We start from the raw sequence: 25,070 nt of genomic DNA, 5'->3' as shown, positions 1-25,070 counted from the left end.
CGTGGTCCTGCGTCAGCCGTGGCGGGCTGGCTTTCGGTGCCAGAGCAGCGCACAGCACTCCGGCGCCATTCTAGCTCTTGAAGAAGGGGTGAATGCCTGGGCCTAGAGGCCCGTTGACGCCGGCGTCAACACTTGTCCGGGATTTTGGAGAATCCCGGCCCCTGTGTCTGCATGGGTTTCCTCCGGGTGCTCCGGCTTCCTCCCACAAGTTCCGAAAGACGTGCTGTTCGGTAATTTGGGCATTCTGAATTCTCCCTCTGTCTACTCGAACAGGCGCTGGAATGTGGCGACTTGGTGCTTTTCACAGTAACTTCATTGCAGCATTAATGTAAGCCTACTTGTGACAATAAAGATTATTATTAAGTCCAGCCTTTTGAACTATAGGATCACACCAGTCAGGACTGCAGTGAGAAAAGTCACAATTGTTAAAACACTCGCTTTCTAATTCTGCCTTCCCAACTCGTGTTGCCTTTCAGAGAAGATCTGGATGCATATTTCCATAGAAAATGTTGAATTTTCAAAACAAAGTGAATTTTATTTCATTTTTACAATTCACATGGTTTAAAAAAAAAAGACCATTTGGGTTTTTAACAGGTTGACCCCTCCCAGATTCCACAAAACACTTCAGAATCCCCTAATTCCATTTTCTCATGTGCTATTCTTACTTTCTCTCTCTATTTCCATGGTCGACATGTTGGTTCTGGCATCTCCCTCCTCAAAGCACCTAACTATTCTTACCTCTTCTCCTCCTCTCCAATCTCTCCCTTAATTTCCAAGTGCAGCTCCCCAGCTGATATCTTCTGGTTTCAACAGTGCTGTTTATGATAATTCACAGGTGAAAGTTGCCATAGTCCCCAATCATAGGCTGCTATCTCTTTTTTGAGAGAGAGCTGACTCGTGGTGATTTAACCTGAGGGTCACCACATCGCAGGTGAGGGGCTAAGTTGAGAAGTCAGGGGCTTCATGAATAATCTCAGCTGGCTCAGGTATTGAACCCACACTGTTGGCATGACTCTGCATTACAAACCAGCTGTCCATCCAACTGCACTAGAGCTGTCAAATCATAATAGCAGCACCCCATCATGTCGGGAGGTCTAGAGTGTTACTTAATGGAAGAATTTTGTCTGCGCTGATTCTAGTCCACAGAGACATGGCCACATTCAATGTATAATGTGGTGAGGGCAGTATGAGGTGGCCCAGCTCAACAGAAGTAACTTTACCATAGATAAGGCCAGATGTGGGACCTACTTCCAGAACTGTGTGTTCATGATTTAGTTACTTTCGAAGCTGAATGGAGCACACTCGCACCCTGTAGGGAAAAGTCTGGCATTGATTCCAACTCTTTAATGAAGATAGGAAACATTTATGTGGAGAAGGTCCAATAAGCCCAGAAAGATTTCTCAGGAGAGAGTGATGCAAGCAGAAAAAAAAGGAAGTCAGCATACAGATTTTAAAGACATTTTGAAGCGTTGTTTTATTTCTAATTACTTTGCAAACTGAATTACAAATTACATTTTTTTAAACTTTGCAGCAAAATACAGTATATTCAAATTCAGTATTCCAAATAAGTGAGGGTAGAAGTATAAATAAATGCAAAAATAGGCAGCATGCCATCTTAAATACTCTTCACCTTTAGAATGCTGAAACAAAACCAAAGGTAATGTTAAAAGGTGTGTTTTTAATAATGTTCACTAAGAATTCACCCTGTAGGGTGAATTTTCTTTAAAGAATACTTCTTTAAAGAAACAGATATTTTGCACACTTAACGGGAGCCTTCTGTAGCAGCATCTATCCACTGGGCAGATTTTTCCACTTGTGCAGTGCAATAACAAATTGTTACAAATGTATTCAAAAGTATGCTGAGTAACAAAGGGATATTTTCATCTTGGTCACAATAACTACTGCCGCCACTAGAAAGTCCAGTGTGGTGGCACCAATTCATTCAAACTTTACATTTAAATAAGAAGCAGAGATTTATGGCTATGGTGCCCAATTGGATACCAGCTACATGGTTACAAGTGATTGGGATCGTGTTGCGTCAAAGAACACGAGTAACATTTTTGAATGTTTTCAATGCAACACCAACTTGTATTTATATAGCACCTTTAACAAAATAATACATCCCAAGGCGCTTCATGAAACAAAATTTGACACCGAGCCACAAAAGGAGATATATGGGGAGATTACCAAAGAAGTAGGGTTTAAGGAATGTTTTAAAAGGAGGAAAGAGGGGTAGAGGTGTGGAGGTTTAGGGAGGGAAATCCAGAGCTTAGCAACAGACGGTATAGCCACAATAGTGCACCAGTTTAAATCATGGATGCTCAAGAGGTCATGATTAGTGCAGATATCTTGATTGGGATTGGAGCTCGAAGAGATTGCAGAGCTAGGGAGGAGGGAGGCATGAGGCCATGGAGGGTTCTGAAAACAAGGATGCAAATTTTAAAATTGAAATATCGCTTAGCAGGGAGCCAATAAAGGTTAGCGAGCACAGGGGTGGTGGGTGAACAGGACTTGGTACGAATAAGAACACAGCTGCAAAGCTTTGGATAGCCTCAAGTTTATAGAAAGTAGAATGTGGGAAGCTAACCAGAGGTGCATTGGAATAGTCGGGTTTACAGGTAACAAAAGCATGGTTGAAAGTTTGAGCATAAAATGAGCTGAGGTTGACACAGAGTTGGGCAATGTTTTGGAAATAGATAGTCTTTGATATGTGGTTGAAAACCAATTTAAAAGTCAAATATCACACAGTAGTCGTGAACAGTCTGGCCTTCTATACTAACTTTCGAGAGAATGTTTAAAAAGGCTAGTGAAGAATTCCAACATTACTCCATAAATAGTCTGGTATTGCTACTGTCACAGGAGCAATCTCAGCCTACATTGGTGAATACACTTCAATTGCTGCAGTGTTAGTTGGAAAATTATGCCCAAAGTTAGAATGAAACACATAAAGCAAGCTCAGTTGTTTCATGTCGGTTTTACAATACTTAGTTCAGAATTGGAGTGTAACCAGGGGACCAGGGAAAATGCAGAGATAGAGCAAGCATATGCAGTGCTAAATTGATTTTGATAATTTAGGGGAAAAAAAGAGAACTCAAACACATTTTCCCTCTGTCACCACAACTGGGAACAAGTACGCGATCCCTCTATAAAAGTTGATATAGTTTGAATAAGAATATTCATGGACCACTCACAAGGTGTTAAATCTATACAGTCATGGATGATGGGTTTGTAATCTGTCTGGGATAGCTACATAGACAAGAGAAGCTGCACTTTATAAAAATAAACTATGTTACAAAATGCTTTAACTACATACAATTAGTACATTCAATCTTTCTGTTTTACTACATCTTACCGAACCTAATTGACAATCTAATCAGGCGATTGTGATCTACTATATTTAAATAATTGGTATAAAGGATGAATCACTCAAAGCCAGATGCAAGTTTGACCGGGGCTGCTGAAACACTGTTCATTCAAAGTGATTCCTTCACATTACTCCTGCACATTACAATTGCACAAAGTGTACCAACTTGTAATATTACTTAAAGTAATGTGAATTACCACAACATACATTTATCTTAAACTTTATGTGAAATTAATGCTCAGTGATCCAGATAAAGTAGCTGGTTCTGGGCAATATCCCACAGTGCTAAGGTTAACCATAATATGCTTAACCCAAGTTTTAAAACATTAACATTTTAGTAACGTATTTAAGCAGGATGACTCTTGGTACAGTAATTTTGATTTTACAATTGCCTATGTAGTGGCAATGTTTTAATAAAATTATAAATTCAAATGAAGCAATCAACTCCCACTTCTCAAAAGAGAATTGCTTCACATACAATTAAATTATACCATTAAAGCCATAAGTATTTAACTGCTTAATATTAGTTTATACACTATCCAAGCAATGTTAAACATCAAAATGTTTTATGTACTAGAAAGATATGGCAAAATATTTTTTAGTTTCGTGCAGGGTTAACCTCAGAGATCTCAAAATGCTGGTCTTAAGGGCATTGTTATGTTCATGGCAAGAGTAGAAATGTTAAATCCCTTTTTGAAATGTATCAGATTCATTTATTTGGTTAACCAAACATAAAGAGAATATGATGACTGCCAAAACTTTAAATATCTGACCAAATTAACAACTTGCAAGCGTAGAGATAGGATTTTCCTTGACATGCATAAAAAACTATTCCCTTCAAATGAGATGAGACACAATTTTTTAAATATATTAACAAAAATTACTTCAATACATAAATGTTCACACCTGACCTAATGTTCTTTAACAACCTGCTTTTGTTAATATATAACAGGAGTGTATTTGAGTGGACAATAATGCATCTGTCCATTATTAAAGAAAGTACAGCTATTATATGGTGTTTAAAACGTTGAAAAAACTCTACAATTCAGATTTGACCAGCATTGTGAAAGTGGAAACACCTTCAGAAGCATTAGAGTACATTATACATGGATGAAGTGTTATTCAACATTGAACAACAGCGATATTCACATTTAACTATGTTAATGTTCCTCCATGATTTAATCTTTTCACTGATTGACAGCTCAAAGCTTTTCCTCTGCTTTTAAACAGATGCCTGAACTTTCTGAAGTGCTGCTCAGACATCTGCTCTCTGCTTCAAAACTTAAACAGATGCTTGAGCTCTTCCAATGACTTCAAAGGTTTTAATATATGCAGCTCTGCAGGCTTTGTTTATACAGCTGTGCAGTAGCATTCCATTATAAATAATTTGCTGAGCTCCAAACCCCATTAATAGATTCAACTCAACAGTTTCATGACTATGTAATAGAACAATAATTAATGGTCTATAAACAAAGATTTCCCAATATTATTATAGAACTCAAGAGTTCTGTATATTGTGGATACTGGGTGAATGGATATGGAGGGAGCACGAGTGGGTATGGGGGTCGGTTGCGTAAACCTGGGGGTTTTGGATGGGGCACAGGTTTGGGGGAGGGGGAATTGATGGGGGGAGAGTATTATGGGGCCTCACACTTATCTAACAAACAGGGCTGATGTCCCAGGAATGGAGATGGGCTTTCTAACCTGCCTGCCTCAACATCTGCTTCTGCCTTGGACCTGCTTTTCGAGACAATGACCGTTACCCCGCCCTGGCTACCTCATAATTAAAATAGTATGGGAACCGCCGGATAGGAGGTGGAATTGCAACATTGGGCAGTGACCTGACTCTCAATTCACACTTTGAAGAAGGAAGTCCAGCCCTTGTGCCGTTGCACTCAAATGCTTGGTAACCAAAGTCGATTTACCACTTTATCCTTCACTTCACTTTGATAACTGGAAATGGCACACTATTCCAGTATTTCAGCAGAGCTATTTCCTTCAGTTTCACCAACATACAATAAAATAAAAGACAAGAGATGATTTAAATAGAAAGCATTACTCCTGCTGTTAGCAAAAGGGTGGTAGACATGACCATGTCTAATATAAAACATCTGAGAACAAGAACAAATACAACGTTTGCACTGCCTGAAATACACTCAGAATTCAGCAAATAACACTGCCTGGTCCAATCAAAGAAACACCATAAGTTGAAGACACATTTTATATAATGTGTATACATGCTAAGCAAGGCATGAGTTTTGTAATTTCTACGGCAGTCAAAAAACAAATTTAGCATTAAAAGTTTCCACAAAAAGAACAGGATTTAACTTTTAGTCTACTTCCCAAGTGTAGTGGCAACTATATCTAAAATGACTACATTTTTAGACCAACGTTAGGCTAATGTTGCATTAATACTTTCACCTGTCTCCCAGCATTTAACACTATGGCTTACAAATAGAAGTGACCATTGGATTTTGTCAAGCAAGAGACAGTGATTCTTACAAGAACATTACATCATATGAATAAACTCGGACAATGAGAACTGGCTCATTACAAATAAACAAAGTGTTGGCTGGATAGATATTATACTAAAGTTTTGAGAGTAGCTATCCAGAAATCACTTTTTAAGGCCAGGTATCAAACGAAAGTGGCGGAAAAAGCTAAAAAAGAAAGAAACCTAAAATAACTCTTCCATATTTCACAGACATATTAAAAACAGATACATGGTACACATAATTTACCACAGGTAAAAGTGATCAGATAAAATTTCTCAATAATATGGCCACTATCCCTCACTATTCTAGTCCTTGCCAGGATTCTGCCAACACAGTAGCTCTTACAATGGCAAAATACCCCCAAGTGCATGTGTGCAAATCATGAAATATAAAGTAACACTGAATAATTATTGCATAGTGGATAAGTACAATATATTTCTAAGTTACAGTTTGGGATCGCTGTCGGAATTCTGCAGAAGTCTGGTGAGTACTTGAGTTCAAAATACATTCCAGTGGTTGGTCCTGCTGCATTTCGATTACCGGTGCATGCTCTGCAAACCATTCCTGTTGGAAAGGGAGACATTTTTATTGCTGTATGTTGTGTGAGACAGGAGCTGGCATAGATGATATCAGCATCTAACTGAAGCGGTAGGTATAATTCTTTTTGATAATATATTTAAATGCACAGCATAGGGAATAATTCATATGCTCTTTAACATATTACAGGCTTCATGAGAACAAAGTGAGCTACACAAGCAAATTGTAAGAATGTAACGCACCAAAATCTTCTTTATTTTGTTTATATTGTAGCTGGTAACGTTTGTCCAACTGCCCTCCCAATCAGCAGTTTCCATTTATAAAAGCAATAATATTGCCATGCCATCCCTGCTCCAATCAATTTCTGCCCTCCCTTACTCATGTATATTTTTGTGGGTAATTTTACAGATGTGTTTCATTCTGTCTGAAAGATATTCTAACAAGTCAAATTATCTAAATGGGTTTGTCTATTTGCTAAACATAAGTGTGTACATTATTGGAAAGGTTTTCATACCTGAATCTCCTCTTCATACATTTTAATGCTCAGATCACTTTTAGTTCTTAATCTTCTTCCGATAAAAACCATTTTAAGCTGCTGTAATAAAACAAGAAACAGTTTTCATGTCATAAAGATTCAGACAGTCTTAAATGTCCTCTTGAAAAATAAAACTGCTTCTAACATGAAACACATAGGTCCCAATAATTGCTGAGGCAGGGAGGGATATTTTGAGGTTGGAAAGCATGGGTTTTACTGATTCTAACAAAAAGGAATTGGTTCAGATTTACTTTCTCTGATTCTTGGTTGCAACCAACAGAGAAGCTGGGTGGTGGGATGGAGGAACAGATGCAGGCTTTTGACACAAGGTCACAGCCAGATAGCGGATGGGCAAGCCATATCAGAGAACCTGAGGTACTGGCCAGGGGTATGGGGAAAAAGAGCTGGGGAGAAAAGAGATTGGAAGACTAATTGGTGGAAGAGAGCAGAAGGGCCTCGGGGTTGAGAATGAGAAGCTACGGGGGGGGATTGGAAAGGTCAATGGTGGAGGAGATCAGAGGCGCAGGGGGATCAAAAGAGCATTGAGGAGAGGGTAGGCAGGTGTCTGTGGAGGAGGGGCCATGGTTGGGTAGGGGTTGGTGAATAGATTGACTGGAAGGATTGGTGGTGGAGTAAATTGGTGGACCTTGGAGGAGGAAATCAGAAAGTTGGTGGTGGAGATCTAAGACCTTCAGTGGGAAGTGAAGACCGGAATCATGGTAAAGGAATCAATGGTGAAGGAAATCTGGGTTCTCAGGGGAGGGGAGAATATAGAAGCAGCTTGGATTTGTTTATTGGATTTGTTTATTGTCACGTGTACCGAAGTGCAGTGAAAAGTATTTTTCTGTGAGCAGCTCAAACGGATCAGTAAGTACATGAAAAGAAAATACATAATAGGGTAGAAAATATAATAGGGCAATAGCTTCAGGGGATTGGAAGGGTCAGTGGTGAAGAAAAGGTCTCGGGAGCAAATGGACAGGGGAAGATCAGAAGGATTGATGGTGGGAGAGGTCTGACTCAAGGTTCGAGGGGAGGATATGTGATCGGCAGGGTCAACTAGATTGAGCAGCTAAGTGGAAAGGCATTTACTTCCTAGGTGCAGCAGTAACCAGCTTCCTTTGGCCAATGGGTTGTTCGAAACCCAGGAACCTCAGTCAGCCAGGGTTACGTTTAAAATGATGGTTAACTTTGAGGCCTACAGCCTCGTGATATTTAAATTACCACCTGACATAACCCCACTCATTTTTAGGGTTTAAATTTCCCTTCAATATGAAATGGTATAGTTATGATCATATGCTCATCAACGGCCCTGTTAATTATCTTCCATTTCTACTTTCTTTTGGTTGCATCCTATCCATATAATATTCCCAGCAAAACATAAGCAGCAGAATTCTCCATTGGGGTCCCCTGATCCGCCGGTAGCGCACCCATGCCCGCAGGTTTCCTGACAGTGTGAGATGGTCACAATGGGAAACCCCAGTGACTGGCTGCGGGAAGACCATAAGACATAGAAGCAGAATTAGGCCACTTGACCCATCGAGTCTGCTCCGCCATTCAATCATGGGACCTGATGAAATGTATCCCAGGATGTTGTGGGAGGCTAGGGAGGAAATTGCGGGTCCCCTAACCGAGATATTTGAATCATCGGCAGCCACAGGTGAGGTGCCTGAAGATTGGAGAGTGGCGAATGTTGTGCCCTTGTTTAAGAAGGGCAGCAGGGAAAAGCCTGGGAACTACAGACCGGTGAGCCTAACGTCTGTAGTAGGTAAGTTGCTAGAAGGTATTCTGAGAGACAGGATCTACAAGCATTTAGAGAGGCAAGGACTGATTCGGGGCAGTCAGCATGGCTTTGTGCGTGGAAAATCATGGGCGAAATTCTCCTACCCGCCCCGCCACATTTCTGCGCTGACCGGCCGGCGGGAGTCTCCGTAACGCCGGCCGGTCAATGGGGTTTCCCATTGTGGGGCAGCCCCACGCCGTCGGGAAACCCCCGGGCGCCGGCAGAACGGAGACTCCCGCCGGCGGAGAATGACGCCCCATGTCTCACAAATTTGATTGAGTTTTTTGAGGGGGTGACCAAGAAGGTAGATGAGGGCAGTGCAGTAGACGTTGTCTACATGGACTTTAGCAAAGCCTTTGACAAGGTACCGCATGGTAGGTTGTTGCAGAAGGTTAAAGCTCACGGGATCCAGGGTGAGGTTGCCAATTGGATTCAAAATTGGCTGGACGACAGAAGGCAGAGGGTGGTTGTAGAGGGTTGTTTTTCAAACTGGAGGCCTGTGACCAGTGGTGTGCCTCAGGGATCGGTGCTGGGTCCACTGTTATTTGTGATTTATATTAATGATTTGGATGAGAATTTAGGAGGCATGGTTAGTAAGTTTGCAGATGACACCAAGATTGGTGGCACAGTGGATAGTGAAGAAGGTTATCTAGGATTGCAACGGGATCTTGATCAATTAGGCCAGTGGGCCGACGAATGGCAGATGGAGTTTAATTTAGATAAATGTGAGGTGATGCATTTTGGCAGATCGAATCAGGCCAGGACCTACTCAGTTAATGGTATGGCGTTGGGGAGAGTTATAGAACAAAGAGATCTAGGAGTACAGGTTCATAGCTCCTTGAAGGTGGAGTCGCAGGTGGACAGGGTGGTGAAGAAGGCATTCGGCATGCTTGGTTTCATTGGTCAGAACATTGAATATAGGAGTTGGGACGTCTTGTTGAAGTTGTACAAGACATTGGTACGGCCACACTTGGAATACTGTGTGCAGTTCTGGTCACCCTATTATAGAAAGGATATTATTAAACTAGAAAGAGTGCAGAAAAGATTTACTAGGATGTTGCCGGGACTTGATGGTTTGAGTTATAAGGAGAGGCTGGATAGACTGGGACTTTTTTCCCTGGAGCGTAGGAGGCTTAGGGGTGATCTTATAGAGGTCTATAAAATAATGAGGGGCATAGATAAGGTAGATAGTCAACATCTTTTCCCAAAGGTAGGGGAGTCTAAAACTAGAGGGCATAGGTTTAAGGTGAGAGGGGAGAGATTCAGAAGGGTCCAGAGGGGCAATTTCTTCACTCAGAGGGTAGTGAGTGTCTGGAATGGGCTGCCAGAGGTAGTAGTAGAGGCGGGTACAATTGTGTCTTTCAAAAAGCATTTAGATGGTTACATGGGTAAGATGGGTATAGAGGGTTATGGGCCAAGTGCGGGCAACTGGGACTAGCTTAATGGTAAAAACTGGGCGGCATGGACTGGTTGGACCGAAGGGCCTGTTTCCATGCTGTAAACTTCTATGATTCTATGATTCTATGGGTGATATTTTTCACATCCCCATTCTCCTGCCTTCTTCCCATAACTCCTGATCCCGTTATTAATCGAGAACCTATCTATCTCTGTCTTAAAGACGCTCAGTGATTTGGCCTCCACAGCCAAAGAGTTCCACAGATTCACCACTCTTTGGCTGAAGAAATTCTTTCTCATCACTGTTTTAAAGGATTGTTGGAGAATTCCACTCCCGGCTGTGGTGCGCTGCGCCGGAAAACCCGGCTGGCGGATCGGAGAATCCCGCCCATGGTTTTTAGATCAGCTCCCATAAATACCACACTGAGGGGTGAATTAAGTCATATGTATAAGTAGCGTAAGGTGAAAAGCCCTTTACTTCCACTCTATCCCTTTTGTTGGGACTGGCTTAAATCAGGGGCTCAGCATATGGACTGCTACAGATTCTAAACAAAATAAAGCAGCAAGAATGGGGTGAAAAAAGACTACTTGGGCTGTACATGTCTTTTCCCTCACAGACCCTGTATGTTATGATCTAGCAGTTAGGCTCTACCCAAATCATTCTAAGAACATTTTGTAAGGAAATAAATGAACTATTATGCATATCATGTAGAATTAAGTTGAAAAATAATCTTTATTGTCACAAGTAAGCTTACATTAACACTACAATGAAGTTACTGTGAAAATCCCTAGTCGCCACACTCCGGCGCCTGTTTGGGTACACAGAGGGATAATTCAGAATATCCAATTCACCGAACAAGCATGTCTTTTGGGACTTGTGGGAGGAAACCGGAGCACCTGGAGAAACCCCACGCAGACATGGGGGGAACGTGCAGACTCCGCACAGACGGTGACCCAAGCGGGAATTGAACTCAGGACCCTGGCACTATTGTCATGTGGATGTACCTATAAGAAATGGTGTTTATCAAATAGCTGCAGTAATGTCAGTGTGTTGGTGGAGCTGGGCTGTCCTGTCTTTTACTTTCGTTTTGAATGAATAGCAGCTTTGTGGCTCTGTTTCTGGTTTTGTTTTCAGTGTTGGAGAGCTGCATTCAAACAAGAAGCTGTATCTCTCTCTCTCTAAAGAATATCTCCATATCACTTGATGATTTCAAAGTAATACCTGTTTCTGTAGAGAATTTAAACCTGTTGCCTTTGTTTAAAAAGGATTTAACTTATGGATGTTGCTTGGAACGGTATTAAGGGTGTAGCCACCTAAACTGGCCAACTCCCGATTTAAAATGGCGAATGGCAAAGGCTGATGGGAAAGTCAGCCAACACAGACAGAAACCAGCAGGTGCAGGTTTGCCCTGTATTTAACTCTGCAAAAGGCCAGACAACATCGATACCAGCGACCATCAGCATAACAATGTAGCAGCCATCTACATACTGATGAGCAATCCCCGGGAACAATAAGTAACATTTTGGACACACAAAGCAAAGCCAGACTCCCCGGCGCCAGCAGGAGCCAACACAAAGGAGGTGAACGAACACCTCAAGACCGCACATCGATCAGGGAACCGCTCCAGTATTGGAGAAATCGAACCAAGCGATTGGGACTTTTGTGAGGGCCACGAAGAATCCAGCACGAGTTTTAAGGATACAAAGTAATAACATTTATTTACAATAACATATATATATAACAGCAGCAGCAACCTCCCTTGCTGCACACTCCTTCCTGCTGGTTCCTGAACTGGCCAGCTTTATTTATACTAGGAGTTTACTAATGGTTTCTCCGCCCCCCTCATTGGGGAAGCTCATACTCCCACAGGATTGTGGGATTGTCATTAGTCCCCAGACAATGGTAAGTAGGCAGGCTATAACAGGGACAAAGTCCAATCACTTGGGACCAGGTACAGGGTCCGCCCCGAAAGGCGGGAAGCCCCTGGGGACTATAAGAGTTAAGCCCCAAGTTCAAATCGCTCTCTCTCTCTTCGTCCTGCCCGGGTCACCCAGCAACACGAACCAACATTGACCGTGACTGGTGCAGTGACCACCGAAAGAAGTAAGTCTTAATTCAACGCTCGCTACGAGATAGGCGCTCCTAGCTACCAATTCTATAGTATTAAGATTGGAGAATTAAATATAAAACATATATAAACAACAGTCAAATCATTTTATTTTTTTCCTCAATTTTCTCATCTTCCTTTCCTCCCTCCTCTATTGAAAGTTTCTAATCTTTGCAAGGTATACTTTTGAGAATACTTGCCTCCTTCCATTGCCTCTCCAATGATGACCATTATTCATAAATTAGCCTGGACAGTGAGCAGAAGCAAGCTATCCAACGAGAAGGGTTATGATGAATCTTGTTGTCACTCAATGTCTACCCGTGCACTTGCAGCAGAGACCACGAGATAATTCTCCCATGCAGAACCCACCTTGATTCCTCTATTCCCATGACATTTTGTGGTGTCTATGCTATAATCGGGTAAGTCTAAGGCAATGGTGTAGTGGTACTGTTGGACTAGTAATCCAGAGACCCAGAGTAATGCTCTGTGGGATAGAATCCCACCAGGGGTAGATGGTGAAATTTGAACTAAGTAAAAATCTGGAATTTAAAGTCTAATGATTACCCTGAAACCATTGTTGTAAAAATCCATCTGGTTCACAGATTTCTTTCCCTAAAGGACATTCGGCGTCCTTACCTGACCTCCATGTGACTCCAGATCCACAGCAATGTGGTTGACTCTTACTTGCCCTCAGGGATGGCAGCTGGCCCAGCCATCAACACCCACATCCCATGAAACAAAAGATTTTTAAAAAAGGTGCCCAATCCCCTTTCATGGTGGTACCGTGGTTAGCACAGGTCACATAATGATTGATTGATATTTATTGTCACATGTACCGAAGTACAGTGAAAACTATTTTTCTGCGGCCAAGGGAACATACACAGTAGAAAAAAGAATAATCGACAGAGTACATTGACAAATGGTACATCAACAAATAGTGATTGGTTACTGTGCGAAACAAGGGTCAAACAAGAGCAGCATAGGGCGTTGTGAATAGTGTTCCTACAGGGAACAGGTCAGTTCGAGGGAGAGTCGTTGAGGAGTCTGGTAGCTGTGGGGAAGAAGCTGTTGCTATGTCTGGATGTGCGGGTCTTCAGGCTTCTGTATCTTCTGCCTGATGGAAGGGTCTGGAAGAGGTCAAAGCCTGGGTGTGAGGGGTTTCTGATAATACTGTCTGCCTTTCTGAGGCAGCAGGAGGTGTATACAGAATCAATGAGAGGATGGCAAGCTTGTGATGCGTTGGGCTGAATTCACCACACTCTGCAGTTTCTTGCGATCTTGGGCCGAGCGGTTGTCATACGAAGCTGTATTGCAGCTGGATAGGATGCTCTCTATGGCACATCTGTAGACGTTTGTGAGAATCGATGCAGACATGCCGAATTTCTTTAGCTTCCATAGGAAGTAGACGTTGTTGGGCTTTCTTGACTGTTGCATCAACGTGAGTGGACCAGGATATACTGTTGGTGATGGTAACCCCCAGGAACTTAAAACTATCGACCATCTCTACTACAGAGTCATTGATGTAGGCGCCGGGGGGATGGGGCTTTTCGGTACACCATGCAACCAAGTGATTTATCTCCCTTCTGTAGTCTGATTCGCCGTTGTTTGAGATATGACCCACCACAGTCATATCATCTGCAAACTTATAGATTGAATTGGAGTTGAATCTTGCCACACAGTCGTAACTGTATAGGGAGTACAGTAGAGGACTGAGCACACATCCTTGCAGGGCCCCGGTGTTGAGGACTATTGTGGAGGAGGTGTTGTTACTTATCCTGACAGATTGAGGCCTGTTGGTGAGGAAGTCAAGGATCCAGCTGCACAGGGAGGAGTCAAGTCCGAGATTGAGGAGTTTGGTTATTAGTCTTGCTGGGATAATGGTGTTGAAGGCTGAGCTGTAGTCCATGAACAGTGGTCTGATGTAGGTGTCCTTGTTGCCGAGATGTTTGAGAGTTAATTGTAGGGCCAAAGAGATAGCATCTGCTGTGAATCAGTTGCCGTAGTAGGCGAATTGCAAAGGTTCGAGACCATCGGGGAGGCTGGCGGTGATCCGTCCCATGACTAGTCGCTCGAAGCATTTCATGATAACAGACGTCAGGGCCACTGGTCGGTAGTCGTTGAGGCACGCTACCTTGTTCTTCTTTGGTACTGGTATTATGGTAGTCTTCTTGAAGCAGGTAGGGACTTGGGAGCAGAGAAGTGAGGTGTTGAAGCTATCTGCAAATGCACTCGCCAGCTGGTCAGCGCAGGCTCTGAGTGCTCGCACAGCGACTCCGTCAGGGTCCATTGCTTTCCACGGGTTTACTTTCAAGAAGGCAGCTCTAACCGCTGAGGCTGTAATGGTGGGTATGAGTGTGCCCAAGGCTGCTGGGGTGGGTGGCACTGATGTATTGGCTGACTGTTCAAAGTGGGCATAGAACTTGTTCAGTTCATCGGGGAGGGATGCTCCAGCCCCAGGGATTCCCCCTGGCCTTGCTGAGGACCCGGGTTCGATCTCGGGACATTCTCTCTATGTCTGTTGGGTCTCACCCCCACAACCCAAATAAATGTGCAGGGTAGGTGGATTGGCCATGCTAAATTGCCCAATTGGAAAAAAATAATTGGGTACTCTAAATGATTAAAAAATGGATAAGTCAGCAGTAACTAAGGATTGAAATCAAGCCCTCTGCCTCTACACAACTCAGTGCTTCCTAAGTAAATCACTAAGAAATTGCGGATGTTAAAAAAATAATTTATGTTAATAGCTGATCATGAAAGTACATCAGGCGGGATTCTCCGCAGTCGCGTGCCGACATCGCGTTTGGCGCAGGGGGAGGGGAAGAATCGATCTTTACGTGGAAATCTCCGGAGAATTGCTCGCGCGCGGACTACACGGTGCGGCTGGTGGGCCATTGAAAGAGGCACCCCCAGCAATTCTCTGGGCAAAATTGGCCAAGTTCCCGATGGCATGGTTCTAACCATGTATTTTGGCCGTTGGGAACCTCGGGTGGCGGCTGCGGACTCAGTGGGGGGTGGGGGGATCAAGCACCGGTGGGGGGGCTTCATGGGCGGCCAGGGCAGCCATCAGGCGGCTCGAATCCAGGGGTGCGTGCCATCTCGTTGGGGCCTACATTCTCGATGTCAGTCCGCGGTCCTAGTCCGCCATTGCGCACGGTGCGGCTGCTGCAGGCCGTCGCCGTGCGCATGTGTGGACTCCCGACCGAAGTACGGGTCCCGTATCCGCAGCCAGAGTGCGAGAAGCACTCTGGGGCCTTGCCAGCCCCCTGCAGGCATTAGAATCGCTCTTGACTTTTTTAAGGAAGCTCCATTTTTGGAGAATCCAGCCCATCATCTGTAAAACTGAATATTATGCATGTGTTAAAACTGCCACCTTGTGGTAAACATGTATCTTATTAAATCCTCTATTAATATTCAATTTGTGGATTTCAAGTTAACATTACATAAAATATGACGCAATACACAAAAATGGCGAACATGGTAATATGCAACCTGAAAGGAACACAGTTATTTTCAGTTTTGTTTAATCACCTTACATTGATTGCCTATATACTGCCTTTACTCATCCTGGATATGGAGATTTAGAAATGGCAATATTACCTACATTTAATAATTAGGGAATAATACCAAATTGTTAAAACTCAAATAAAAGAGGAACAATGAATACAAGAAAGAGAAACTGGGTTGTGTAAAACTACGTACATCATTGCTTGCCATTCTGGATGACAGTTTAAAAAGTCCAGAGATCTCAGAAGATGGGGAATCATTCTGTTTGTTGAACTCAAGAAGTCGATCAATTTCCTCCTTGTCAACCTCAGTCTCAAAAACAATACCATTTTCATCTGTTATAGGTGAAAGATCAGAATGTAAAGTACATATATAATCTTGTTACAAAATAACACACAAAATTACCGGTTCAGAGTGGGATTGGATGAGGCAGAACCGAAGGTGGATGATGGCAGACGACAGAGGGGAGTGGAGGCACAGGCCTCCGGTAAGAATTGTGACATGGAATGTCCGCAAGTTAAACATTCCAGTCAAGAGTTCCTGGATTTTTGCACACCTGAAGAGTTTGAGAGCGGAGGTAATTTTCCTGCAGTTGACGCATCTCTAGGTGAAGGATCAGGTAAGGCTGAGGAAGGGATGGGTGGGACAAGTATTTAATTCGGGGTTTGATTGAAGCCATGGGGGTTGGCCATTTTGTTGAGCAAGAAAACAAGGTTTTGTGGGGGCCAGGGCAGTGCGAGATCGGGGGAAAGGTTTGTGATATTGACTGGGGTGTTAGAGTGGACGGCGGTGGTGTTAGTTATTGTTTATGTGCCTAACTGGGATGATGAGGGGTTTGTAAAAAGGGTACTAGGGGTGATTCCAGACTTGGATTCGCACTGGCTGATCATGGGAGGGGATTTTAACTGTGTGATGGAGCCGAGGGGGGAGAGGTCGAGGATGGCGAGAGAGCTGGGAGGGTTTTTGAAAGAATGGGGATGGTGGATCCGTGGAGGTTCAGGAACCCGGGAGGAAAGGAATACTTCTTCTCGCACGCATACAAGGTGTACTCTAGAATTGATTTTTTTTTTGTGTTGAGTCGGGCGGTGCTGATGGGGGTGGTAGGGGCGGAATATGCAGGAATTGTGATTTCGGACTACATGCTGCATTTGCTGGATGTGAGGCTTGGTTCGGAGTAGGAGCTGAGTCTGGGGTGGAGGTTGGGTTCAGGGCTTCTGACGGAAAAAGCGTTTTGTGAGAAGGTGAGAATGGCGATTAGGAACTATGTGGAGCTTAATCAGAATGGGGAGATGAGGGCGGCCACATTCTGGGTAGCTTTGAAGGCGGTGGTCCAAGGTGAGATTATTTCATTTAAGGCGCATAGGGATAGGAGGAGTAAGGAGGTGCACCTACAGCTGTTAGACGAGATAGTTGAGGCGGATAGGAGATATTCGGTGGCTCCCACGAAGGAGTTGCTGGCGGAGAGGAACAGGTTCCAGGCGTAGTTTGATAAGTTGACAAAGGGCAAGGTGGGGCAGCTGTGGAGGGTGCAGTATGAGTATGGAGAGAAGGCGAGTCGTATGTTGGCCCACCAACTGCAGTGTCAGGCAGAGTCTAAGACTACTTTGCAAACAAGGAGCGGAGAAGGTGAGTTGGTGTCAGATCCTGAAAAGATAAATGAGGTGTTCAGGGGGTACTATGAGAAGTTGTACCAGGCCGAGCCGGGAGGAGAGGTGGGGGATATTGGGCGTTTTCTGGATGGGTTGGAGTTCCCAGAGCTGGAGGAGAGGAAGAGGCAGGCATTGGAGGAGCTGTTGGTGCTGAGAGAAGTGATGGATAGTATCAGGGGAATGCAGGTGGGGGAGGCCCCTGGGCCTGATGGATTTCTGGCGGAGTTTTATAAGCAGTTTGCGACTGAGTTGGCCCCCACCTGTTGGGGATGGTTAGTGAGGTGATGGTGAGGGGTAAATTGCCAGAAACGTTGCCACTGGAGTGTGGGTCCTACAGGCCCATCTCTATGTTGAATACGGATGTGAAAGTATTAGCGAAGGTATTGGCGTGTAAGTTGGAGGGGGGGGTGCCAGAGGTGGCCTCCGAGGACCAAACAGGTTTTGTGAAGGGTAGGCAGCTCTCCAGCAACATTAGGAGGCTGTTGAATGTAGTTATGACTCCGTCAGGGGGGCAGGAACCTGAGGTTATTGTACCTATGGATGTGGAGAAGGCCTTTGGCCAGGGAGAGGGGAGGTACCTATTCAAAATTCTGGGTAGGTTCGGGTTTGGGCTCAAATTTGTGGCATAGGTGTGTCTTTTGTATGCGACTCCGGTGGCAAGCATGCATACGAAGAAGACGAGTATTTTGTGCTGCACAGGAGAATGAGGCAGGGGTGTCTGCTGTCACCATTGTTATTTTCGCTGCCGATTGAGCCCTTGGCGATGGCCCTTCAGGGGTCAGCTGAGTGGCGAGGGATTGTGAGGGGGAGCAGGGAGCATCGGGTGTCGTTGTACGCAGACTACCTGCTGTTGTTCGTGTCAGACCCGCTGGAGAGTATGGGCAGAATTATGGGCCTGTTGGAGAGGTCTGGGGTCTTCTCAGGCTACAGGTTGAGGCTACAGGCTGAACCTAGGGAAGAGCAAGAAGTTCCCGGTGAATGCGGCGGAGCGGAGGTGGGGCAATTTGGGATGGTACTACCGTTTAAGGTGGCACGAGAGCGGTTTATATATTTGGGGATTCAGGTTATGCATGAGTGGGCCACGGTGCACAGGTGGAACTTGACGGCGTTAGTGGAGGAGGAGAAGGTGGTAGCGATGCTTTGCGCTTGACTTTGGCATGAGGGTGCAGGTGGTAAAGATGAATGTACTGCCAAGGTTCCGGTTTGTCAGACCCTCCGGATCTTTCTCCCTAAGGCCTTCTTTTGGAGGGTGGAGGCACTGATTTTGGAGTTTATATGGGTGGGGAAGGTACCGATGGTGAAGAGGTCTCTGCTAGAGACCGAAAGGGGGTTGGCGCTCTCAAACCTGCTGTATTATTACTGGGCTGCGAATGTGGAGAAGGTGAGGCATTGTTCGGAGCAGGCGGAGTGGATTGAGTTGGAGGAGGAGTCCTGCAGAGGTTGTAGTTTTGAGGGCACTGTTGATGGCCCCGCTGCCTTTAACCTCGGGAAGTAGACGGTGAGTCCGGTGGTGCAGTCGACTTTCAGGATTTGGAACCAGTTGAGGAGGATTTTAAGTTGGATAACAAGTCGGTGCTGATGCCACTGTGTGGGAACCACAGGTACCTCCTCCGGCGCGAGGATGAGCTTGATTCAGTTCAAGGTGGTGCACAGGGTACACATGACTCGGGTAAGGATGAGTAGGTTCTTCTAGGGGTTGACCGATGGGTGTGAAAAATGCGGGCGGGGGCTGGCGAATCATGTTCACATGTTCTGGGACAGTGAGAAGCTGGAGTGCTTTTGGGAGGCAGTATTTGGGATGCTATCCAGGATAATGGGGGCCGAGGTTAGGCCGGACCCTACAGTGGCGATCTCTGGGGTTTCGGAGGAGCCACAACTACTGAAGAGAAAAGGGACCGATGTAGTGGCCTTCGCCTCTCTGATTACGAGGTGAAGGATCGTTTTGAATGGGAGGTCGGAAAAGCCACCAGGGGTGGCGGCCTAGTTGGAGGACTTGTATGACTTTCTCTAGCTGGAGAAGATTAAGTTCGAGTTGAGGGGGGTGGGGGTTTAAAAGGGGAAAATCTGTACAAACTGTTGACTATACTTTGATGGACTGTGTATCTTGTTGATGTTATACATGTTTGGAATTAAGTACTTTAAAAAAAAATGTTTTAAAATTAGAGCACAGCCCATTATACCTATCTATGGTATTAACTGATCACATTGAAATGCCAAAGAATATTCGGGCACAAGAAATATTAAATTAAAGACAGAACATAATGACACACAACAGCAAAAAGAAAATATCAGTAATGGAAACTAATTTGGATGGCACATACCTTCCTCATCTTTGTTTTTTCGACTATAGTTCATGCGGAACAGAAATGCATCCAAAATAAATGCAACAATAATAGTAAGTACAACCTAAGTAAGAAAAAAAAAGAGAAGTTACAACTGACTGTTCCACAAAATAAATCCAGTTTTAAAATCATGAAGAAATCATCACATTAGCAGGGCACCTGGAGCATTCATTGGAAATAGGGCAGATTAGGTAGATTGTGTTATCAGTCAGAGTGTAACACTGATTTTGTTTTAAATTTAGAGTACCAATTCATTTCCCCCCCAATTAAGTCGCAATTTAGTGTGGCCAATTCACTTACCCTGCGCATCTTTGGGTTGTGGGGGTGAGACCCACGCAGACACGGGGCGAATGTGCAAACTTCACATGAACGAAGAAAAGCCCTTCCCTCTGGAAAGTGCCCACCTATTGCGAAGCACTGATTTATTTCTATTCATTCTTCACGCCGTAACCCTCTCTAAGCACAAGAAAGACACGTTGGAACTGAACCAACCCTCATACATGCAAACACCTTTGTCGAACATGAATCTAACGATAGGTTTTACCCAACAAAAACAGAAAAGGCTGGACAATCTCAGCAGGTCTAACAGCTTCTGTGTAGAGAGAAAAAGGAGCAAATGTTTCGAGTCTGGATGACTCTTTGTCAAAGCTTTTTATGTGGAGATGCCGGCGTTGGACTGGGGTGAGCACAGTACGAAGTCTTACAACACCAGGTTAAAGTCCAACAGGTTTGTTTCGATGTCACTAGCTTTCGGAGCGCTGCTCCTTCCTCAGGTGAATGAAGAGGTATGTTCCAGAAACACATATATAGACAGATTCAAAGATGCCAAACAATGCTTGGAATGCGACCATTAGCAGGTGATTAAATCTTTACAGATCCAGAGATGGGGTAACCCCAGGTTAAAGAGGTGTGAATTGTGTCAAGCTTTTTATATTATGGTCACTATTTAAAAAAGGTTCCTTCACAGCAAGATTATTAATTAGCCCGTTTTCATAGCACAATACTACATCTAAAATAGTTTGTTCCCTAGTTGGTTGCTCGACATAATGTTCTAGAAAACCATATTGCATACATTCCAGGAATTTGTCCTCCACAGCATTAGTACTAATTAGGTTTACCCAGTCTATATATAGATTGAAATCCTCCATGTTTACTGAATTACATGCACATCTCAGTTCCTGATTTATTTATTTAAATGTTTCCAATTAAGGGGCCAATGCACTTACCCTGCACATCATTGAGTGTGCGGGTGAGACCCACAAAAAAATGGGGAGAATGTGCAAATGCCACACAGACAGTGGGGCAGTGGTTAGCACTGCTGCCTCACAGTGCTGAGGACCCGGGTTCGATCCTGGGTCACTGTCCGTGTGGAGTTTGCACATTCTCCCCATGTCTGCGTGGGTCTTATCCCCACAATCCAAAGATGTGCAGGGTAGGTGGATTGGCCAGACTAAATTGCCCCTTAATTGGAAAAAAAAAGAATTGGATACTCTAAATTTATAAAAGGAAACTCCACACAGACAGTAACCCGGGGCCGGGATCGAACCCAGGTCCTCGGTACTGTGAGGCAGCAGTACTAACCACTGCACCGCCTTCAATTGCTGATTTGTACTGTGATTTGCATAATCACTGCTTTTTGGTGGCCTATAAACAACTTTCTGATTCTTGATGTTTCTTAGTTACATCCAAACTGATTCTATGTCTTGATTTTTAGAATCAAGGTAGTCTCTCACTATTAATGCCCTCTTTAATTAACAGAGCTACCCACCACCTTTTCCCAGCTTCTTAAATGTAACATAGTCATGGATATTCAGCTCCTCAGCTTTGTTTTCCTTGTCGCCACGTCTTTGTAATTGCCATCAGGTCATACATACGTATTTCTGTTTGAGCTAACAATTTATCTGCTTATTGTGAATGCTGGAGGCATTCAGATTCACACTCCTTAATTCAGATTTTCTTGCTGTTTTTGTAAACTCTGGCCCTATCCGCTGGCACAGTTTAAGTTTTCAATTGCTGTCCTTTCCTGCCATACTCTGGCTATCATTACCCTTAATGCTAACCTGATCTATTGTCTTGTCATTTCCCTTTAAATTACTCAATCTTCCCCAAAATGATCCCTTCTCCCCTTATTTAGTTTAAAGGCCTCTCGACTTCCCTAGTTATATGATTGGCTATATCACTGGCTCCAATAGTTAATGTGAAATCTGGCTCAATGGTACAGCCCCGACTTTCCTGGTCTCCAACGAACTGAAACCCATTTCTTCCACACTAATCTTTGAGCCATGCATTCATCTCTAATTTTATTTACCCTATGCCAATTTGTACACAGCTCAAGTAATAATCCATAGATTATTACCTTTGAGGTTCTGCTTTTTAATTTACTGCCTAGCTCTTCATACTCTCGATGATTCTTCCCTATCTTTGCCTATGTTTTTGGTACCTATATGGATCATGACAAGTTGGATCTTCTTCTTCCAACTGAAAGTTCCTCTCCAGCCTGGAGCAGACATCTCAAATTCTGGCACCAGGCAGGCAATACTGCGTTCTGGATTCTCGTTCTCTCCCTGACTATACTGCCCTTTACTACCACTACATTCCTTTTAACTCGTCCCTCTTGAATGGCTTCCTGTTGCATGGTGCCATTGTTAGCCTACTCTACTCATCCACGCTGCAGCCATTGCTCTTGTCCATACAACCTCAAACTTGTTGTTCAATTGCAAGAACACAGGTTCCTCCACTCCAAACTTCTTTAACCCTGAAAAGTGTGAGGTTGTCCATTTTGGAAGGACAAATATGAATGCGGAATACAGGGTTAACGGTAGAGTTCTTGGCATTGTGGAGGAGCAGAGAGACCTTGGGGTCTATGTTCATACATCTTTGAAAGTTGCCACTCAAGTGGATAGAGCTGTGAAGGCCTATGGTGTGCTCGCGTTCATTAACAGAGGGATTGAATTTAAGAGCCGTGAGGTGATGATGCAGCTGTACAAAACTTTGGTAAGGCCACATTTGGAGTACTGTGTACAGTTCTGGTCGCCACATTTTAGGAAGGATGTGGAAGCTCTGGAAAAGGTGCAAAGAAGATTTACCAGGATGTTGCCTGGAATGGAGAGTAGGTCTTACGAGGAAAGGTTGAGGGTGCTAGGCCTTTTCTCATTAGAGCGGAGAAGGATGAGGGGCGACTTGATAGAGGTTTATAAGATGATCAGGGGAATAGATAGAGTAGACAGTCAGAGACTTTTTCCCCAGGTGGAACACACCATTACAAGGGGACATAAATTTAAGGTGAAAGGTGGAAGATATAGGAGGGATATCAGAGGTAGGTTCTTTACCCAGAGAGGAGTGGGGGCATGGAATGCACTGCCTGTGGAAGTAGTTGAGTCGGAAACATTAGGGACCTTCAAGCAGCTGTTGGATAGGTACATGGATTACGGGAAAATGATATAGTGTAGATTTATTTGTTCTTAAGGGCAGCACGGTAGCATTGTGGATAGCACAATTGCTTCACAGATCCATGGTTCCAGGTTCTGTGAAGCATTGTCTGTGCGGAGTCTGCACGTCCTCCCCGTGTCTGCGTGGGTTTCCTCCGGGTGCTCCGGTTTCCTCCCACAGTCCAAAGATGTGCGGGTTAGGTGAATTGGTCAATGATAAATTGCCCTTAATGTCCAAATTGCCCTTGGTGTTGGGTGGAGGTGTTGAGTTTGGGTAGGGTGCTCTTTCCAAGAGCTGGTGCAGACTCAAAGGGCCGAATGGCCTCCTTCTGCACTGTAAATTCAATGATAATCTATGATTAATCTAGGACAAAGGTTCGGCACAACATCGTGGGCCGAAGGGCCTGTTCTGTGCTGTATTTTCTATGTTCTATGTTCTTGATCCCTTTACCTGCCCATCTCGCAGTCACACCCTCCAGTCCCTGACCAAATTAGATGATAATAACCTAAGTGGTGTCACTGCTTTCTGAAACAAAGTGTTCAGGTAACTTTCCCCCTCACTGATGCATCACAATGTCTGCAGCTCAGCCTCCAACTCATTAACTCTGACCCGAAGCTCCTCAAGCCACGGATGCTTGTGACAGATATGATAGCCATGGATTTCAGTGGCATCCAGGAGCTCCCACACACTGTAGCCATGACACATTACCTGCCCTGCCGTCTTTATTGTGTTAATTAAGTTTATTTGTGTTAATTAATTCATAGATCCCCTCTTCAACTCACTCAGCAAACTCTACCAAGCTTGACTCTATGTGCACTCAAGTAGTACTCAGTGTTTGCAAGAGCACTGAGATACCTCTGTAGTTATACTTTCTGAAAAACAAATGAGACAAGCTCCACTAAAGCTCAGAAAACAGTCTAGCTAGCCACAGCTGCGCTCAAAGCTTGTATATCCCTGTTTAAGACTCGAATGAACTTAACTTGCCTCTTAACTTCAACAGTAATTTATAGCTAATCGCTAAATTAAAGAAAAACAACTTTAGAGACAAATGAACCCTTAAAACTCCTTCACTCACCAAGGTTTCACACACCGTGCAACTATCCTGCAAATTAGCTCTTTTAACTTAGATGTCTGGATCTTTCAATGACACTGGTGCAGGGTACAAACTGCAGTTTCTTTGATCTTTGCAGAGTGATGCATGAATTTGTTTGATGGACGTGTGTGCTCCAAATTAGGAGGTTCGGTGTCCAATCAGCCAGTAGCGCTTTGCAGGAATTACAAACACTTTATTCCCTTGTTTTTTAAAAAAATTCTTTTTATGAGATCTGAACATCGCTGACAAAACCAAGATTTGTTGCCCATCTCTAATTGCCCACGGACTGAGTGGCTTAGACTAGAAGAGAATCATAGAACACAATCCTTCCAGTGCAGAGGGAGACCATTCGGTCTATCGAGTCTGCACCAATCCTCCTCACCTAGACTCCCTCCCTCGTCCCTTCTTATCTCATCCCCTTAAACTAACCTAGACATCCCTGGACACTAAGGGGCAATTTAGCATGACCAATCCACCAAACCTGCACACCTTTGGACTGTGGGTGGAAACCGGAGCACCCGGAGGAAACCCACGCAGAAACGGAGAAAATGCGCAAACTCCACACGTCATGCTATGTCATTTCAGAGTGGTAGTTAAGGGTCGACCATATTTCTGTGAGTCTGGGGTCACATGTAGGCCAGACCAGGTAAGGGTGGCAGATTTCTTTCCCTGCAGGACATCAGTGAACCAGATGGGTTTTTAGCAACAATCAATTATAATTGAAACTAGCTTAATATTCCAAATTTTGTTAAATGAATTTAAATCTTGCCAGATGCCATGGTGGGATTTGAACCCATGTCCCCACAGCATCAGGCTGGGTCTTTGGATTACTTGTTCTG

At 44.1% G+C, this 25,070-nt stretch overlaps 1 protein-coding gene across 3 annotated transcripts in view; it reads right to left on the bottom strand.

The window, feature by feature from the left end:
* Nucleotides 1-1,448: 1,448 nt before the first annotated feature.
* tpcn1 (two pore segment channel 1) overlaps nt 1,449-25,070 on the bottom strand; it is a 138,263-nt gene continuing 114,641 nt past the window's right edge. For 2 of the 3 annotated variants that reach the window (XM_072496239.1, XM_072496254.1), the window contains exons 24-27: nt 19,689-19,773; nt 15,914-16,053; nt 6,911-6,991; nt 1,449-6,423 (exon numbers count right to left, since the gene is read on the bottom strand). In XM_072496239.1, coding sequence (XP_072352340.1) covers nt 6,298-6,423; nt 6,911-6,991; nt 15,914-16,053; nt 19,689-19,773 — 432 coding nt within the window. In that variant the 3' untranslated portion in view covers nt 1,449-6,297. The remainder of the gene's footprint in view (nt 6,424-6,910; nt 6,992-15,913; nt 16,054-19,688; nt 19,774-25,070) is intronic. The other variant, XM_072496247.1, reaches the window with a different exon arrangement.

This window comes from Scyliorhinus torazame, chromosome 1 (assembly GCF_047496885.1).
Source record: "Scyliorhinus torazame isolate Kashiwa2021f chromosome 1, sScyTor2.1, whole genome shotgun sequence".
In the NCBI taxonomy this organism is placed as follows: Eukaryota; Metazoa; Chordata; class Chondrichthyes; order Carcharhiniformes; family Scyliorhinidae; genus Scyliorhinus; species Scyliorhinus torazame.
This window is presented reverse-complemented; position numbering and strand designations above follow the sequence as displayed.